The sequence below is a fragment of the Castor canadensis genome, chromosome 16, assembly GCF_047511655.1.
Source record: "Castor canadensis chromosome 16, mCasCan1.hap1v2, whole genome shotgun sequence".
Lineage (NCBI taxonomy): Eukaryota > Metazoa > Chordata > Mammalia > Rodentia > Castoridae > Castor > Castor canadensis.
Window position 1 is genome coordinate 7,168,183 of NC_133401.1, and position 20,241 is coordinate 7,188,423.

At 47.0% G+C, this 20,241-nt stretch overlaps 1 protein-coding gene across 1 annotated transcript; it reads left to right on the forward strand.

The window, feature by feature from the left end:
• The first annotated feature begins 4,033 nt into the window (after positions 1-4,033).
• Positions 4,034-13,009, forward strand: Cox6b1 (cytochrome c oxidase subunit 6B1). The gene is made up of 4 exons (XM_020167962.2): positions 4,034-4,173; positions 5,703-5,819; positions 7,792-7,892; positions 12,820-13,009. The coding sequence occupies exons 2-4, from the start codon at positions 5,714-5,716 to the stop codon at positions 12,871-12,873; spliced, it is 261 nt and encodes an 86-aa protein (XP_020023551.1). The 5' UTR covers positions 4,034-4,173; positions 5,703-5,713; the 3' UTR covers positions 12,874-13,009.
• Positions 13,010-20,241: the final 7,232 nt, after the last annotated feature.

Consider the following 20,241-nt stretch of genomic DNA (forward strand, 5'->3'; position numbering starts at 1 on the left):
CTCGTCGCGCGTGCTTAACTGCATCCTTCCCACTTCCACTGGCGGACCCGCCAGGGAATCAAGTGTGCACCCCCAAATTTAGCAGTTCGGCCTCCCCATCAGCGAGACTCAGGCAAAGAAACTCCTACCACTTTTCCTTTCACGAGCCTAGGGACTCACGTCCTTGGTCCCTAGAAGAGTACCAGTCACTCGTTCACCCCACTCAGAGGACCAAGGAGTGTGGACCACCCGCCCCTCCCATCGCCAGCTCTCGCTGCCACTTTGCCGGGTCCCTCCGGCTTAGGTGCCTAGGCCCCGCCTCCCTGCTCCACCTTCTTCGCTTGCTCTTCAGCCTTCTTGCAGTGATTAGTTTGGGGTACGGAATCGCCCACTTTCCTGTACTGTATCACCCCGAGGCACAACTGTGTTCATAGAGACTCAGACCCTTAGGGAGTCTGCTGTGTGCCCACCACGAGATGGAGCATGAAAAGGAATCAAACCCCTTGACTGTAATGCCAACTGCATGCCTGCTCTGTGTAGGAACTCTTTTTTTCTTGTCTTTTCTGTCTCTTCTTTTTTTGGGGGGAGGGAGGGACTGGGGTTTGAACACGGGGCTTCACACTTGCAAAGCAGGCGCTCTACCACTTGAACCACACTTCCAGTTCATTTTGCTCTGGTTATTTTGAAGATGGGGTCTCAAGAACTATTTGCCCTGCCTGGCTTCCAACTGTTGTCCTCCTGATCTCTGTCTCCTGAGTAGCTAGGATTACAGGCGTCAGCCACCAGCGCCCAGCTTTTCCTTGGCTATTTGAGACAGGGTCTCGCTATGTGCAGGCTGGCCTCGCATTCACAATCTTTCTGTCTCTACTTTTCTGGGCCACCACACCCTCCCCTGTGTAGAGGTTTCTCTAACACCCTACAGTTTTCTAAAAACTGCTATGGGTTGCATATAGTTTGTCCCCTCCAAACTTATGCAAGTGTTTAATCTTGTGTTGATTGTATTACAAGCATGGAGGGTTGGGGGTATGACTCAAGTGGTAGAGCACTTGCATGTGTGAGACCCTCGGTTCAATTCCAGTACCCAGCGTGGAACTTAATCTGACTACTGCGCTGAGAGGTGGGGCATTTGGGAAATGATTAGTCATTAGAGTGGAACCCTCATGATTGAATTCTTTGGCTGTATAAAACAGAAAAGACACAGACAGGGGTGCTCCCCATGTCTTGCTGTGTCATGCCCTGGGCCACCTCAAGACTCTGTCAGCATTCACCATGATTTGGCATAGCCTATGGGAGGCCCTGGCAAGAGCCTAAGCTATGCTATTAGACCTTGCTCCTCCAGAACCATGAGCCAAAATAAACCTCTTTTCTTTTTAAAGTAGCCTGCTTCAGAGATTTCATTATAGTAATGAAAAGCTGACTTACTGAGTATCCTCTGAGTGCTAGGGGTTATCAAGTGATCAGACTTAGTGCTTGTCCCCCTCCACCCCCTACACACCTACTCTGTTTCCCTAATTGAAGCTGGAGGATTTATAACTCAGAGTCTAACTAAGGTGAGTCTACCTGAGAGCCTGCCTCATTCTTGGAACCCCTGAGTCCTAAATAGAGCCTATTGTGTGGTCCTCCTGTGGGTGATGTTGGGATACACCAGTGACCACGACAGTCATGAACCCAGACCTCAGGGAACTCACAGTGCAATAGGGGAAAACAGATCCTGGCAGACCCACCACCACCAAACAGGGAGAGCCCAGGGTTATCAGGACCCGCCCCCAGCCCCTGCCCAGGAATAAGAGGGACTAAAAGGAAGGACCTGACCTAGTCTGGGAAGAAGAATCAGAGAGACTTCCTTGAGGAAGTGACAGCTGATTTAGGTCAGGTACGCAAAAGACGTTTCATGCAGAAGAAAACGGCAAGATTAAATACTGTTCACAATGCTTTGATTTTTGAGCCAAATATTTGTATGGCTAGAGAGGGGAACATGAATCAGTTCACAAAAGATCTGTGAACCATGGTGAGGAATCTGAACTTTTCCCAGAGCACTGGGAAGCCATGGAAGGGTTTCAGCAGGGGAGGGATTTGGTTTTAGGAAGACATCACTGAAGAAGATGGACACATTGGGTAGATCAGTAATTTCACAAATAATTACAATGCCGATGGACACAGGATATGTAAGAGGCCCTGACCAATTTAGGCGTGTGCTGCCTCACAGACAATATGCAGGAAGCATTGGAGCCAGACTGAGGGGAGGGAGGGAACCAGCCCCTTTCACAGCGTCCTCTCCTAGTCCCCAAGTGACTCCTCATTTACACAAGAAGTGCACTCATTGAGCAAATATAGAGCAGACCTTTAAGTGAGAAAGGGTGCTATGTACAGAAAGAGCATTCCAAGCAAAGGGAAGGAATCCCAAGGCAAAGGCTCTGAAGAGGAAGCCTGTGAGCTACTGCAGTGGTCCAGGCTGAAGGAGATGGTGGCTTGGACTACATGTGGCAGAGGATGATTCTTTTTTATTTTTGCAGTACTGGGGCTTGAACCTTGAGCCACAACACCAGCCCCCCTCCCTTTTGTGTGTGTTGTGTGTGTGATGGGTTTTTTCAAGATTGGGTCTCACGAACTATTTGCCTAGGCTGGCTTTGACCCACAATCCTCCTGATCTCTGCCTCCTGAGTAGCTAGATTAGAGGTGTGAGCCACCTGGCGCCTGGCTCATAGGAAGACTCTGAGTATGTTTTTAAGATGAGCCAGAAGCAACAGGATTTTGTGAATATCAGAGTGTGAAACAAAGACAGGAGACAAGGACAACTCTGTAGTAAGAACGATAGGAGTGCCATTTTCCCAGATGGAACTATGTCTTTCAGATCCTTCACAAGCCCAATCTTTAACTCCTAACCTGTGATGCAGGACTTTGAATTTTAAGTCCTCAGCCACCAAATCTTTGTGGAGTTGTGCCTTCTGCGGTTTAAGGAAAAATGGTAATGAGCAGGAAGGTGACATCTGGGCATTGCTCATACCGTGACACCAGGAAACTGGCTCATTTTCAGTCCTCTATTATTCCGTAATAATGAAGGTAGAGATGTTTGTGTTTTCTTCAGCAATGCTTTTGCAACCCTTATAGAAGAGTTTGACACAGGATAAACGTTCAATAACTTTTTTTTTTTTTTTTGCATACAAAAGTACTTTCAGCCGGGCACCAGTGGCTCACACCTGTAATCCTACCTACTTGGCTAGTTGAAATCGGGAGGATCACAAATTCCAGGCCAGCACAGGCAAAAAGTTTGTGACACCCTACCTCAACCAACCGCTGGGTGTGATGGTGTACGCCTGTCATCCCAAGTTATGCAGGAGGCTGAGATCGGGAGGACCGCGATTCCAGGCCAGCCCCTCAATGGGGAAAAAGCTGGGCATGATGGTACCCGCCTGTCATCCCAGCTACAGCAGCAAACCTAAAATAGATCGCGGTCCAGGCCAACCTGGTAAAGAGCGAGACCCTAGCTCCAAAATAACTGGAGCAAAAAGACCTGGAGGTTGGCTCAAGTGTAACGCGCCTGCCTAACGAGCAAGGCCTTGAGTTCAAGTTCCAGTACCACCAAAAAAAAAAGTGCGTTTTCTGGGACATTTTCCCTTCATCCACTCTCCAGTCAGCCTGAGTCATAGAACCCCTTTCACCTGGTAAAGACAGTAGGTGATGAGAACTTGTAACCTAATGTCTGGCACACACACACACACACACCACACACACACACACACACACACACACACACACAGAACTCAGGGCCTACACCTTGAACCTTGAGCCACTCCACCAGCCCTTTTTTGTGATAGGGTTCTTCGAGATAGGGTCCCGAGAACTATTTGCCTGGGCTGGTTTCAAATCATAATCCTCCTGATCTCAGCCTCCCAAGTAGCTAGGATTACAGACCGAGCCACTAGCTCCTGGTACAGCCCCCACACCCCCGCCTTTTGAAGTGCAGCGCAAGCTCCCCATTGGGCCGGCGGTGATGATGAGTAGGCATTTAGCCCAATGGTAGGTCAGAGTTCTCTTGAGTGGGCGTGGCCTGAGCGCCTCCCGAGGGCCGCTCTAGCTCCCGGGAAGACTCGCCTCTTCCAGCTTCCGGCCGACCTTAATTCCGCTTCCTGTCTGACATCGGCATCTTTGCTGAGGGTCACATTGAGCTGCGCGCTGTATCAGGGGCGTCTTTAGGTGAGTGTGGAGGGTCGGGAGCCTGGGACCCCATCCCAGAGGACGGAGGAGCAGGACTCCATCTTTCCTGAGGACGTGATGGGGCTTCCGGCCAGCGGTGGCGGCCGCCGGCTCCGGGCCCCTGTTGTTCTAATAGTGATAGCTGACCATCACCTAGTTCTTCCTGAATGTCAAGCAGCATTCCAAGCAATTTATATGAACTCATTTAAGTGTCCCTGCAGCCCTGTGAGGTCAGGGCTGTGATTTGTCCCTTTGATAACGAGGAAACTGAAGCTCAGGCTTTCAGCGACCGGGATTTGGACCCAGTAACTCCAGTGGCCTCCGCCGCTGGTCCGGACGGTGGCCTGGCTCCCTTTTGGATGTTGAGGGCCTCAGCATCCTCTTGAGTCCACCGTCCGAATGTAAGGTCGAGATCTTGCACGACTGGGTCTGTCCCAGCGGCTGGTGTTTGGTGCATAGCTCCCACCCCCTAATTCCCCCGGGGCCCCCCAAACCCATATTTCCTAGTGCCCCTACGGTGCCCACCACCGCGTTGGTGTTGTTGAATTTGACATTGGCTTGTGCACTTCTTTGTAGCTCTTGGCTCCTCAGATGCTCTGGAATCCAGGAAGTTTTTCTCTGATTTCCTGTTGAAAGCGGTGTGTCAGCTCTAAAGAGACACCAAAGGTTTTTAACCTTGGGTCCTCAAGTCAGACAGAATTCAAGGAGTTACTAGTACTTGAATGGGTTGAGGGGGTAACAGCTGTCGTTTTACTAACCTCCAATTGAAATGTGATGTTCCTTCAGTTAGGAATGGAGGCTACAACTCGAGTAGATGTAGCAGCATCTGTAACGATGTCAGCAGTCAAAACCAGATATTCTTATGTCACATTATAGTTGCTATGTCATGAGAAACCATTTTCACTCATGATTACTTCAAAATTGTACTTAGTAAATTCTTACCTACGGAAACCTGATTTTTTTTTTCCACACTAAATGCATTTAAACATATTCAGAGAAAGAGGTTTATGGGGTTCATCAGATCCTTTGTGGTACCAAAAAGATTAAGAACCTTTGCAAAAAGACTAAAATAAGAAGAGAAAAAAAAATGAAACTTTGCAATGTGAGTTATCTGGATGATTGAGGCAGTCCCACTGTATGTGTGCCGTATGACCTTGGAGGACACCCCTCCCCTTTGTCTAGGCAACAGGAATAGTAATAGTTACGGCTTTTTAGAGTGTTACAGGAGTGATGTCTGTGGACAGCTCCTGGCATATAGTGAGCACACAGTGAGTGTGGCCACGCATTATTTGGGGACCAGGCCTGATTTGCTAAGCAGTTGTCTCCAGCTTGCTATGACTTCCACACTCAGCTCTGTGAATTTGTCCTACCTTTCACCACTGTGTCTATTGAGAAGGAGGAAGTAATAGCTTGTTCACACCAAACTGATTCTTCTGAGTCTGGGCCGCTCTCATTGGGCCTGGTTGGGTTGACATTCCCAAGCTCAGGCCCGAAAAACAGCTGCCAACACCCAGTCCTTTTGCCTCCAGGAGCCAGCACCATGGCTGAAGAGATCAAGAGCAAAATCAAGAACTACAAAACTGCTCCTTTTGACAGTCGCTTCCCTAACCAGAACCAAACCAGGAACTGCTGGCAGAACTACCTAGGTAAGCAGAGCATGAGGGTGGGGTGCAGGCTTTCATCCTGGGCATCCTGTCACCGGAGGGCACATGCCCATTATCAGCAGCTGTGCTCAAGGCGTGGGCCAGGGTCACAAACTTTGATTCCTACAATGATTTTTTTTTTCTTTTTTTTTTTTTTGGCAGTACTGGGGATCAAACCCACAGCTTCATGCTTACTAGGCATGGCGTTCTACCACTTGAGCCATGCCCCCAGCCCTTTTTATTTTGTTTTTGAAACAGTCATAGCAGGACACTGGTGACTTATGCCTATAATCCTAGCTTCTTGGGAGGCTGAGATTGGGAGGAAAATGGTTCAAGGCCAGACTGGGCAAATAGTTCGTGAGACCTCCATCTTCAAAATAACCAGAGCTAAATGGACTGGAGGTATGGCTCATGAAGTAGAGCTCCTGCTTTGCAACTTTGCCTGGGCTGGCCTCAAACTCATGATCCTCCTGCCTCTGGAATAGTTGAGATTACAGGCATATGCCACCATGGCAGCTCTTACAATGATTTTTTTAAAGGGATTGGTATTTGTGTGTGTACATCACCTAACAGAGTAAATAAAACTTGTATAGCCAAATGAATAATTCTAAAATGAGCCCCGTGTGTGATGATACCCCACATAGAAAAATAGATATTGCTAGCACTCTGATCTCTGCCTGCTTTGTGCACAACATTTACTTTCCACCAGAGATGTGACCCCACCAACTTAAGGTCATTGCATCATCTGCCTCTTTGTGAGCTTTAAAAATACTATACGTATTCTTCTATGTTTGGATTTATTCATTCAGCTGTGGCATATGGAACTTTCTACAACTTACACTGTACATGGACACATGTAGGAGGACTTCCATTTTGGAGCTCTTATGAATGTTACTGTTTTTTGGGGGGTTTTTTGTTTTGTTTTTTCCACTGCTGGGGTTTGAACTCAAGGCCTACACCTTGAGCCACTCCACCAGCCCTGTTTTGTGTTGGGTTTTTTTGAGATAGGGTGTCTCAGACTATTTCCCCAGGCTGACTTCAAACCTCAATCCTCCTCATCTCTGCCTCCTGAGTAGCTAGGATTACAGGTGTGAGCCACTGGCACCCGGTGAATGTTATTGTTGAAAACATTCTCTTTTTGTTTTTTTGAGACAAGGTTGGCAGTGTAGCCCAGGCTGGCTTTGAACTTGAGATCCTGAATGCTGAAATTATAGACATGTACCACTATGGCAGCTTAAGCACTGCTTTTTGGGTTTTTTTGTTTTTGTGGTACTCAGGGCCTCACACTTGCTAGGTAGGGGTTCTACCACTTGAGCCACTCTGCCAGTCCCCCAGCTTAAGCATTCTTACAAATGTAACTAGATGTCTGTATGTGTGCCTTTCTCTCCAGGGGATGTGCCCAGGAGTGGAATGCCTGGAACAAATGCTTTTTTGAATTAATTGCCTACTAATTCCTTTTTATTTATTTATTTATTTTTTGGTGGGATTGGGCTTTGCACTTGAAAAGCAAGTGCCACTTGAGCCAAACCTCCAGCAGCCCAATTGTCTGCTTCTTTTGGGAGGTGGGGGCAGCACTAGGGGTTGAACTCAGGGCCTCATGCTTGCTGGGTGGGCACTCTACTACTTGAGCCACTCCGGCAGCTGCCTAACTCTTAAAACTAGATTATCACCTGCCTGCCTTCCTCGCCAGGTCTAGCCTCTTAGCACCAAAACCACTTTCACTTTGCCCTTGTCCTGGACATATGTCCCTCAGGACCCTGGCACTCCTGACTCCCAAAATTTTCAGATTGAGCAACAGTTCTCTAGGGTTGCTGAACCAATTTAGTGAGGTCTGTTTAGCCTTTTAGTACACTTGTAAACCTTTCTGTGTGTGTGTGTGTGTGTGTGTGTGTGTGTGTGTGTAACTGATCATAGCATTAAAGTATTTCTCACTGAGCCCTTGGTCTGGGCTGACCCTCAACCTGTCTCTCCACAGACTTCCACCGCTGCGAGAAGGCAATGACTGAAAAAGGAGGTGATGTCTCTGTGTGCCAGTGGTACCGGCGTGTGTACAAATCTCTTTGCCCTCTATCTTGGGTATGTGCCTTCCAGTGGGGCCCTTGGGTGCTGGGTTGGGGACTTTAGCAGGGGATGGATGGGGTTTGGTGACAGTGGGAGCTCATCTCCTCGGGGCTTGGAGAGGACAAGGCATCACTGGCTATGTGACTCTTGCCTTTCCTCCTAGAGTTACTTCCCTTCTAGCTTTCAGTGGGGCTTGAGCCATGCCTAGGTGTCAGGCATGGCAGCTAGGGTCACCTCGATAGACCTAGCCCACTCTTGTACTTTGCAGATAGAACCTGTGCAGTCTTCTCCTTTTCTTCCTCTTCCTCCTTATTTGTTTACTACTTGCTTACTTGTGTTGCTGGGGATGAAACCCATATCCTGAAAAACACTAGGCAGGTGCTCTACCACTGAACTAATCTTTTTATTTTTAATTATTAGCATTTTTACATTATACATAGAAGTAGTAATCTAGTGACCCTAAACTTATCTATCACCCACATTTTTCCTTTTTTTTTTTTTTGGTGAGACAAGTTTGAACTCAGGGCCAGATGCTTGCAAAGCGGCTGTTGTACCACTTGAACTACACCCCCAGTCCATTTTGCTCTGGCTATTTTGGAGAGGGAGTGATGACACCTCTGCCAAGGCTGGCCTCAAATCACCATCTTCCCTATCTTGGCCTCCCAAGTATCTAGGATTACAGGCATGAGCCACTGGCACCCACTTCCCCCATTTTTTTCATGTATTTCTTTTCTTTTTCTTTCCTTTGCTGACATATTCTAGAGTAAATCTCAGACATGTCATTTCACCCCTACCTGCTTCAGTATACAGCTCCACAAGTAAGGACACAGTAAGGCAATCTTTTTAGCCCTCATCTGCAAGACTTATCAATGTTTAATACTCTCTGCTAGTCATCTTTTTTCTTTTTCCTTCTTTTTTCCCCTGGTCCTGGGGATGAAACCCAGGGCATTGTGCATAGTTGGCACGTGGTCGCCTCCTGAGCTATACATCCTGAGCCCTGCCCTGTTTTTATAAAGAATTTATACTCAGCATTGCCCTCTCTCATCAAATCTGACGACCTCTTCGACTGTAAGACACACTGAGAGATGTTCAAATCTTTTTAAAAGTTGATGAAAATGATTATAATAATCATACTAGTTTCAGAGATGTGTCTTGAAATGAAAATGTGATACTATTCTGAAAGTAAGAGTGCTCATCTCCAAACAACAAAAGTGAGCAGGAGGTAAAAGAAAGAACAGAAACCTTCTGTGATTCACTGTCTCCTTCCTTGAGGGGCTGCTATTAGCTGATCCCACTTTTCTCAGTATAAAGTTACCTTATATAATAAGCCTGTAATAATAAGTTCATAATTGGATGAGCTTTGTGTATATGACTGTTTCATATTGCATATTCTGTTCTGTGACTTGCTTTGACATAGTATGCCTTTGAAGCCTTTTTTTGACAGTGCACATAGATCAGACTTACTTGTTTTAGTAACTTACAAGTGCTTTCATTTAACCGGTCCCCTTTTTGTTTGTTTGTTGTACCAGGGCCTACACCTTGAGCCATTCCACCAGCCCTTTTTTGTATTGGGTATTTTCTTTTTTTCTTCTTTTTTTTTTTTTTTTTTATTTCTTTTATTCTTACGTGCATACAATGTTTGGGTCATTTCTCCCCCCTTCCCGTGTTGGATATTTCAATATATGTTCTCACAAACTATTTGCCTGGGCTGGCTTCAAACAGCGATCCTCCTGATCTCTGCCTCCTGAGTAGCTGGGATTACAGGCGTGAGCCACTGTGCCCAGCATCTGGTCTCCCTTTGATGGATATTATGTTGCAGGTTTTCAGATTTTACACTTTCTGGGCTGCTTTTGGGCTCCTTTCTCGGGTACAAAATGCCTTCAGGGCACTCTTCCTCTGTTCACTTGGCTTTCCTCTCACCCCTCTGACCATTCTGTCTCAAGTATCTTTGGGTCCCCCAGACCCCCAGGATTTCTGCCTGGGTGATGGAGGGTAACAAAATGTGATCCCACAACAGCCCTCATCCAGTATCAGGGCTGCACTGGGTACATGCTGGCCAGAGTGCCAGGAAGTATCTGTGGTCCTGTACTCCCCCACCCCAGCCTACAGGACCTGGGTGGCCCTTACATGGGAGCATCAGCTTTTGTTGTTCTTCCACTCAGGCATCCACTCTTTCTTCTGGGTCAGGGCTGCACCTGCCCCTTTATACCCAGCAACCCTGGCTTCTTTATTCAAAAACTTGGCGTAACTGAAAATACATGCTTGTTTTTTGTTTTTTATGAAAAAAAATACATAACTGTTTCACAGAATCTTAAAAGCTAGGGGAAGAGGCAGGAAGTTTTTCTGTCCTCGCTGATGATAATATAGCATCTTCTAAGATTTTTCTGATTAAAAATAACTGGTCTTGGCTGGGTGCCAGAGGCTCACACCTGTAATCCTAGCTACTCAGGAGGCAGAGATCAGCAGGATCGAGGTTCAAACCCAGCCCTGGCAAATAGTTCCACGAGACCCTGTCTTGGAAAAAAAATCACAAAAAAGGGCTGGTGGAGTGACTCAAGGGGTAGGGTCTGAGTTCAAGCCCCAGTACTGCAAAAAAAAAAAATAAATAAAATTTAAAAATAACTGGTCTCTAATCTTAGTTTGTGTATTTGTGGGGGCAAAGGTCAGGGTGGGGTTCAGTATTTTTCATTTAATAGGAGCCTTCTTTATTTTCCACTTTAAAAATATCTTTGGTTTTCCTATAAAAATGATATTAATTCTGTAGTCTTTAAAGACAGAGATTTATATAGTGTAGAAAGTGAAGGCCTCCCAAGCACCCCTATCTAAGCCGCTAGTGGTTGATGTAAATCTTCCGCTCCTTGTCTGTGTGGCTGTGTGTGGGTGTGTGTTCACTTCCTTTGTAGTTATGGATCATTCTCTGCGTGCGGTTTTGCACTCGCCATGCGTCGTACACCTGTTTTCATGCCAGCATACTCACGCAGCCATTTGGTGTCCATCAGCTCTAATGGCTTAAAACATTCCCTGATCTTTTAACTGCATGCAGCCTTTTCCCACTATTTTAAATATGCTTCAGTGTGCACAGGCAAAGGTTTTCGTGTGTTGGATGATTTCCTTACTTTCCTTTCTACGATGTGGGATGGGCAGGGCAAAGAGTGAAGTGCTGAAGCTTCAGTCCAGCCCATCATTCATGGCAGTGGATATTTTCAGTACCAGTTCACACAGCTTAAGAAAGGTAGGCCCAGAGACAGATTCAGAGACATCTGCGGACACTAGAAGTCCATTGGCCCTGAAGGTGTTCACCCCCCACTCAAGTCACGGGGAAACAGCTTAAAATAGCAGAGGTTTTGTGGTAATCTTGCAGTGTGGCACAAAAATTACAAAGGTTAATATTGGCAAGTGTCAGCAGGATAGGTTGGTTCACAGGTTGCTGTGGGCCATAGAAACTGGCCTAGGCATTTTTGAGGTCACATTGAGAGAACCTTCAAAAATGAAAAAAATTACCCACCTTTGAATTGGCAATGCCACGTGCTACAAAATCTTCATGTATAAGAATGCTCACTGCAGAGTTGGTTGTGATAGGGAGCAATCGGAAATGACCAGATAGTACATTTGGTTTTTTTGTTTTTGTTTTTGCAGTACTGGGGCTTGAACTCAGAGTCTACACATTGAGCCACTCCATCAGCCCTTTTTTTGTGTTGGGTTTTTTCAAGATAGGGTCTCTCAAACTATTTGCCTGGGTTGGCTTTGAACTGTGATCCTCTTGATCTCTGCCTCTTGAGTAGCTAGGATGACAGGCGTGAGCCGCCACTGTCTGGCTGTGATAGTACATTTGTCTCTAGACTTTATGGAGGACATGTTGAGCTATGTGGCAGACATAGGAAAGCAAGGACAGCTATATAACTGGGGCTTGAACTCAGGGCCTATGCCTTGAGCCACTCCACCAGCCCTTTTTTTTGTGATGGGGTTTTTCAAAATAGGGTCTCGCAAACTATTTGCCTGGGTTGGCTTTGAACCTTGATCCTGCTGATCTCTGCCTGTTGAGTAGCTAGGATTACAGGCATGAGCCACTAGTACCCAGCTCCAGTTGAGGTACTTCTCAAAAAATCGGGAGTATTTATGGAAATGTGTATACATAAAATAAGCACTTACAATAGGACAACTATGTTGTAAGCACCTTGTGTCACAAAGTGCTAAAACAGCTGTTTGAGGCAGATACTATTACCATATCCTCATTCCACAGATTTGGAAACTGAGGCCCAGATAGGTTGAGTCCCTTGCCATGGTCACATAGCCATGAAGTGATGGCGGGAGATTCACATTCAGTGTCCAGTGTCCACTGTCTACAGTTTTATCCACTGCTTCTAAAGTAACTGTGCGGGTATGTGTCTAAAATCGATTGTGCTAATCAATTGTGCTCAGGAAGGGCCACAAAGCAGGATGAACTTGGGAAGGTGAACACTTTGATATGGACTTTCTTGTCATTTATTATGGCGTGCATACATCTGTGATGAGCAGTGGGATCTCCCTGTGTTCTCTGTTTGGTACCTTTTTGCACTTGACTACAGACCTTGCAGATCCATTCATGCCAGAACATCAGCTCAGCCTCATCCTTTTCACAGCTGCCTAGTATTCCATCTTCCCTCTTTTCTGACAAACAGCATAGTATTGGCTCTAGGATTCCTGGAGCAGACCACAGCCCCACTATTGAAGTTCTCAACAGTAAAAGATTCCCCTAGCAACTTGCCTGCTGTGAGCCTGGGTTTTTCTGCTGTTAACCCCCAGCGTGTTAGCTCTCTTAAGATAGGATTTTTGTCTTTTTGGGGTCATTTGATTCCTTGGCTCCTGGAACAGTGGTTGGCCCAGATCAGGCATCAGTGGTTTCTTGTTGACCAGATGTACAGATTACAAAGTGGTGAGTAACAACACTGCCGTCTTTCCGCAGGTCTCAGCCTGGGACGACCGCCTGGCAGAAGGCACATTTCCAGGGAAGATCTGAGCCGGCTCCAGCCCACCTCTCCTGTCCTTTGTCCTTCTCAGGGTAGTGAAGGGGGACCCTGGGAACGTGATGGTCCCAACCCTGGGACTCTGGATCATGACTTTACTCATAATAAAAATTCACTGAGAAGGTGTTAGCCCGTGTGTGAGAGTTGGACAGCCGAGTGATTCAAAACACTGGCTGTAAGAGGCCTTCCAGTGGCCATTGAACTCTGACCAACTCCTAGTCCCTCATCTACTGAAACTGACCTGTCTGCCTTTTTCTGTGTAGATTGCTCTTTTTTTTTTTGGTGGTACCGGGGTTTGAACTCAGGGCTTCATGCTTGCTAAGGCGCTTAGCCAGCCCTGAGACAGGGTCTTGCCAAGTTTCCCAGGCTATTCTTGAACTTGTGATTCCTTCCGCCTTGAATTAGTAGCTGGAATTACAGGTGTGGACCACCACACCAGCCCTTTTTTTTTTTTGTGGGATTGGGGATTGAACTCAGGGCTTCACGCTTGCAAAACAGACACTCTACTGCTTGAGCCACTCTGGTCCATTTTGGTCTGGTTATTTTGGAGATGGGGTCTCATGAACTTTTGCCCGGGCTGTCCTCAAACTTCAATCCTCGCAATCTCAGCCTCCCCAAGTAGTGCATGTGTAGGGACCTTGAGGAACTTCTATGGCATGCCTTGGCAACAGCAAAGAACTTGCAAACACAAGGAAAATTTCAAATGAGACAGTAGGATGTCCAGTGGAGAGTCAGGTTAGGGCTCAGATCCCAACCACCAGGGCTCTGCCAGGGACGGCCACCACTCAGATCCTTCAGCTTTCCTCCAAAGATGATCCCACACCTGGAAGCACTCATAAATGCAGGTCTTTGATTTCATGACTCATATGGCCCTTCCATGTCCTCCAACACTGGCCTTCTTGGTGTGCAGGAACTATACAGGAAATGAGACTAAACACCAGGTTGGCTCCAAACCCGGTTTCCTCATGGTGTCGTTTATCTTCCTCCACCATCTTAGAAACTGGAGCTTGATTAGATCCAGGATAAGTATTTTAATCCACATCCTCCTTAGTGTTCCCACCAGGAAACACCTGATGTCAGGCTGCCGCTGGTAAGGATGGCCATGTGGAATCCCTGGGAAAGTAGAGCCAGCAGTCATCTCTAGAAAGACCTGGCTATGGAGAACACGCTGTAGTGGGGTGCCATGGGGAACGGCCCCTCCACAGCACCCCACAACCTTGCACATAAGATGTGTCTTAACAGTGGTCCGACCTGAACCTTTGCAGAATGCCTGGTGATTACTCCTGCCACAAGGTAAGCAGGCAGACTCCTCTGGAGTGGCATGAGGCACTTTTACCCACTTCTGCAGTGACATCAAGCCTATTTCTCAATTCTGTCTTATTTCAGAGTTCAGATGAACCCAGGACTTTTTTTTTTTTTTTCAGCACCGACGTTTGAACTCAGGGCCTTTATGCTAGGCAGGTTCCGTACCACTTGAACCACTCCACCAGAACACAGGACTTTCCACCCTGTTTACCCTGCAGATGTAGTGCAGGCTCTAAAACTACCTGCTGAGCACACCCCAAGCCTTCCAGCCCCTCATTGAGCAGCATATTGACCCTTTGTACAAGAGGAAACAGGCTTCCACCCCCTGCTCCCAGGTCAAGCAGCCTTTGGAGTGTGTCTGTAGGAGTGTTCAGGGCAGGAAACAAACCGCCCAAGGTATGTTAAGCAGAAGGGGCTTTAGTGTGAGGAATTTGGTGTGATAAAACCCTGTAATGATATGAATGTAATATGACAGAACCCTCAAGATCTAGCAGATGTAATTGGCTTCCCTCACACCCTCATTTCATTATATTCAATTCAACATGACCCCACATTTTATAGGTTTGGATATAGCTCTGTGGTAGAGTTTTAAATTATTTTTAAATACCTGGCATTCCAGCTAATAAATAGAGAAGGAAAGAGAATTAGAATATCCTCAACCAGGTGCTGGTGGCTCACACCTGTAATCCTAGCTACTCAGTAGTCAGAGATCAGGAAGGTCTCAGTTTGAAGCCAGCCAGGGAAAATAGTTCAAGAGACCTTGTCTCAAAAATTCCCATCACAAAAAGGGCTGTGGAGTGGCTCAAGGTGTAGGCCCCTGAGTTCAAACCCCAGTACTGCAAAAAAAAGAAACAACCAAAACTCTATTTTGTAACCCCCAAGTGGGTCTGGGCGTTGGGCAGAAATGGCTGCAGACATCCCCAGAAGAGAGACAGTTGCTATGGTCTGAATGTGTCTCCTCAGAATTCACGTGTTGAAATCCTTCCCCCTCAGGTGGCATGGGGAAGTGGGCTTTGGAAGGGATACTGGTTACTTTTCTCATCACTACAACCAAAAACCTGACAGAAACCACTTAGCAGAAGGGAAGACAGACTCATTTTGGCTCATGGTTTCAGAGGGTGCAGTCCATGGTTAGCTGGCTCCAGCGCTTGGCAGAACCACATGGCATCATGGTGGTGGCATCTGTTCACCTCATGGCAGAGAGGAGAGAACACCACACTGCCCTTCCTTCAGCCAGGCCCCTCCTCCCACAGTTCCACCACCTCCCAAAGAATCCAGACAGTCCATCAGTGGGTCAAGCCATTCATTATGACAGAACCCTCAGGATCTAGTCATGCAAGCCCCTCACAGATGTAACCAGAGGTGTCATTTAGTTAGACAAGAAACCAAAGATCCCTTTCCCCTTCTGTCATGTGAGGATGCAGAGCACAGTGAGCCAGAAAGCAGGCATTCCCCAGACCCTGTGCCTTCACCGTGGGCTCAAACCTGAAGAAATGAAGTCCTGCTGTTGGCAAGACAGGTGGATGTTTTGTTAGGAGTTTTCTTTTGGTAGTCTGAATGGAACGGCACTCACACTCACCACTGCCTATGAAGCAGTTCTGTCCACAAGTCAGTCATCATACCGGGGTTTGCGCTCAGGGCCTCAAGCTTGCTAGGCAGGCACTCTACCACTTGAGCCACTCTCCCAGCCCTGTTTTGTGTTGGGTACTTTTGAGATAGGATCTCAAGAACTATTTGCCCAGATTTACCTTGAACTTTGATCCTCCTGATCTCTGCCTCCTGAGTATTAGGATTATAGGTGTGAGCCAGCTGCACCTGGCTAAATTCAACTTCTAATTTTCAGGAATTACAAATAACGGGAACTGATTAAACTGTACCATAGGGGCAATCGGAAAAAGCCAAATTCAGTGGTGGGTAGTGGCTCACACCTGTCATCCCAGCTACTCAAGAGGTAGAATTTGGGAGGATTGCGGTATAAGGTCAGCCCTGCAAAATGCTGGGGAGGCCCCTATCTCAACCAATAAGCTGGGTGTGGTAGCATACATCCCAGCTACACAGGAAGCATAAAAAGGAGAATCATGGTCCAGGCATAAATGCAATACAGTATTCAAAAATAACAAAAACAAAAAGGGCTGGGGTGTGGCTCAAGTGGTAGAGCACCTGCCTCCTATACATGAGGCCCTGGAGTTACCAGCTTCCAGGCTCTGCTGCACTGCTCTAGCTGTAGCCTTCCCTTTCTCTCTAATAAATCCTACTTTATATAAAATAAATAAACATGAGTCCCTGGGTTCAAACCTCAGTAATGTAAAAAAAGATTACTTGTAAACCTTTCCCACCTTTTATGCTGATTTTCTCAGGTGTTTTGTTATAGTAACAAAAGCTGACTAACAGTCTGCATATCACAGTGTGTCTTTGCTGAAATAATGTCACTTGGAATTGACAATTTAACCTATGAAATATTCTTGCAAAAAGTTCTTTAAACATCAAACCTGAACCTAATCTTTCTAACTTAGTGTCGCTGATATTTGGCTGCTTGTGGGGATGACCCAGGACACTTTATCAAATTTTAAAGCTTAGACCCTAACCCAGGAAGTTGTGGGACACAGGCAGTGGTAGGGATGCTAACATGCCCCAGGAGCTCTGTGGTGGTGCAGAAGGAGCAGCAGAACCAGGTTGGAAGGCACATTTGAGGTGCTCAGGGATCTTGTTAAAGTGCGGATCCCCTGGGGCCCCAGATTCAGCTTTTCAACTGGCTCCCAAGTGGTGCTGGTGTTCATCACTTGGGGAGATCCTACAGGGAAGGGGCCTGGGGTAGCTCTAATGGCCAGTTTACAGTGTGCGTGGCAGTAAGAGCAGTAACACAGAGAGAGACCTGAGATACCCCATCTTAGTAAACAATTTGGTAATATCTTTTTGGGTTGAATTTATAACTCACAAGTATATAAAATAGTTCAGTTTTTGGTATGTTCAGAAAGGCACACAACTGCCATTGCTGTCTATTTCCAGAATATTCTCGTCACCTGCAAAGAAACCTGAATCCATGAGTAGCCACTTCTGACCCCCTCCAGCCCTGCTCACTTACCTACCCTGCGGCCTTACCTACCCTGGCATTTCCTACAAATGCAGTCACACTGTGCATGACCTTTTGTGTCCGCCCTCTGGCACTTGACATGCTTTCACAGTACACCCGTGTTGTAACATCAGTCAGTACTGCATCCCTCTTCATGGCTGAATAATGTTCCATCAGGTGCATATACCATATTTTGCTTAGGCAATCATCAGTGGATCAAAATTTCAGTTGATTCTGGGACTGTTGTGAATAATGGTGCTATGAAGTTTCATATACACATCTCTGTATGAACGCACATGTGAATGCTCTCAGATACGCAGACCTGCCAGAGCCTATGATGGCTGTTTTTAGCCATGTGAGGGAGAGCCGCACTGTCTTCCATGGCTGCTGCATTGTCTTCCACCCCCAGCAGCATGCGAGGGTCCAGTTTCTCCATAACCTCATCAACACGTTTTTTGGAGAGGGGGCAGTACTGAGGTTTGAACTCAGGGTTTGCGAAGCAGGCACTCTGCAGCTTGAGCCACACCTCCAGTTCATTTTGCTTTGGTAATTTTGGGGATGAGGTCTTACATTTTGCCCAGCCTGGACTGCCATCTTACTTTATTTATTTATTTATTTTGCAGTCCTGGGGTTTGAACTCAGGGCCTACTCCTTGAGCTGCTCCACCAGCCCTTTTTTGTGATGGGTATTTCCAAGATAGGGTGTCCCAAAGTATTTGCCTGTGCTGACTTTGAACCAGGATCCTCCTGATCTCTGCCTCCTAAGTAGCTGGGATTATAGACGCCCTGCTGTTGATAGGGGCATTGCGGCCAGCAGGGGGCGCTGGAAGAAAATGGGATGTGGTGCTGTTAGGGAATATATTTAAAACAGGGAATGTCTTGTGGGGAGTGGTGAGCCCTAGCGGTGTGGGTTCACTCAGCCTGTGACACCTGAGATCTGAAAAAGACGGGAAGGAGTGTGGAGGTGGGTCAGGCTCGGGTGGGATTGGGTGCCTTCAAGAGCACCCCCAATGTCAGCTCCTTTAAAAATAAAAGCTGGTGCCGGGCGTGGTGGCTCACGGGTGCAGGTGCATAGGGAGATGCCACCTCAAAAGAAAAAAAGAGACTCTCGGACGGGAAGTGTGGCTCAAGTGTAGAGCGCCTGCTTTGCAAGTGTGAAGACTTGTGTTCAAACCCCAGTCTCACCAAAGAGAGAGACTCAATCATTAAAACCTGAGCCAAGCCGGGCGCTGGTGGCTCACGCCTATAATCCTAGTTACTTGGGGGACTGAGATTGATAGAGAAGATCGAGGTTTGAGGCCAACCCCAGCCAAAAAAAAAAAAAGAAAGGCCGATTCTGAGACATCATCTCAATCAATGGCTGGGCCCAGTGGGACATGTCTGGGCTTCAGGACAGCCTGGGAATAAAGCAAGACCCTATCTCAAAACTAACCAATGCAGAAAAGCCTGGTGGAGTGGCTCAAGGGGTAGAGCACCTGCCTAGCAAGTGTGAGGCACTGAGTTCGAACCCCAGTACCGCTAAAAAAAAAAAAAGTTCGGTTCATGGGTACAGTTGCTACAACCAAGGGAAAGGAGGCCCCCGATGTCTCTTCCAGTCACAGTGTCCCCTCCACTGCCTCGAGCTAACCGCTGCCTGAGTTTTGTCACCCTGCACAGCCTGTTCTGGAACTTCATATCTAGACTCACACGACTGTACTCTTTTGAGAACTGGTTTTTCCCTCTTTAGCTGAGAGTGTCCCTGAAGTTGTGTGCGTCAATACTTCACTCCCCTACACTGCAAAATATTACCCATTGTGTGCAGGAACCATAGCATACCTTTTTTTTGTTGTTTTTGGAAGTACTGAGGTTTGAACTCAGGGCCTTATGCTTGCTAGGGAGGTGATCTACAACTTAAGTGGTGCCCCCAGCCCTGTTTTACTTCAGTTGTTTTTCAGGGAGTCTCATATTTTTGCCTGGAGCTGGCCTCAGACCAAGATCCTCCTGAGTAGCTGGGATTACAGGCGTGTACCACCTCACCTGGCACCATAATATACTTATGCATTCTTCTGTTGAGGGGCATTTGGGTGGTTTCCAGTTTGGGGCTGTTATGAATTACATTCACCAGTTGGCAGACAGAAGTGGGGGGATTCCCTGGGACACATGGCTGGGCCCTAGGGAAGGCACATGTTCAGTCTTAGGAGACACTGACATTGTAATGTTTTTGTTGATATTTGAGACAGGGTCTCATATGTACCCAGGCTGGCCTGGAGCTCAGGACCTTCCTGCCTCAGCCTCCTGAGTTCTTGCATTACAGGCGTGGGACACCACTCCCCACTGTGGCATTGCATTTTTTTTCTTTTTGTGGTACCGGGATTTGAACTCAGGGTCTACACCTTGATTCACTCCACCAGTCCTTTTTTTTTTAATGGGTTTTTTCGAGATAGAGTCTTGAGCACTATTTGCCTGGGCTGGCTTCAAACTGCGGTCCTCCTGATCTCTGCTTCCTTGGTAGCTGGGATTACAAGTGTGAACCACCAGCCAGCATGGCACTGAAATTTTGTAAGCAAGTAATCAGCACTTCAATATTTATTGTTTCATAGGTTGATTTATGTAATGTTGAGGCAGGCTAGAAGTAGGAAAAGTTAGCCCAGCACTGGTGGCTCACACCTGTAATCCTAGCTATTCGGGAGGCAGAGGTCAGGAGGATTGCAGTTGGAAGTCAGCCCAGGCATATAGTTTGCAAGACCCTATCTCAAAAAAATCCTTCACAAAAAAGGAAGGATTCAGCCACTAGTGGAGTTCAAACCCCAGTACTGAAAAACAAAAAAAAGAAGGAAAAGTTTGGGGTTCGTGTAGGTTGCCCAGGGATAGCCCAGACCACCCTCACCTGGCTGGGAACCGCCCACACCTCTCTGCACTCCTTCATTATCCGGTGGGAACCTCCTGGGCCTGCCCTCCCCATGGGTTAGTGCAGGTTTTAAAAGCACCTGAAAAAGAACAGCAGGCTC

What these genes read in the sequence shown, in the direction of transcription:
- Cox6b1 (XM_020167962.2), top strand. Translation starts at nt 5,714, where the DNA reads ATGGCTGAAGAGATCAAGAGCAAAATCAAGAACTACAAAACTGCTCCT. An exon ending in CTGCTGGCAGAACTACCTAG is followed by an intron (nt 5,820 to 7,791) that starts GTAAGCAGAGCA and finishes GTCTCTCCACAG; the next exon opens with ACTTCCACCGCTGCGAGAAG. An exon ending in CTCTTTGCCCTCTATCTTGG is followed by an intron (nt 7,893 to 12,819) that starts GTATGTGCCTTC and finishes GTCTTTCCGCAG; the next exon opens with GTCTCAGCCTGGGACGACCG.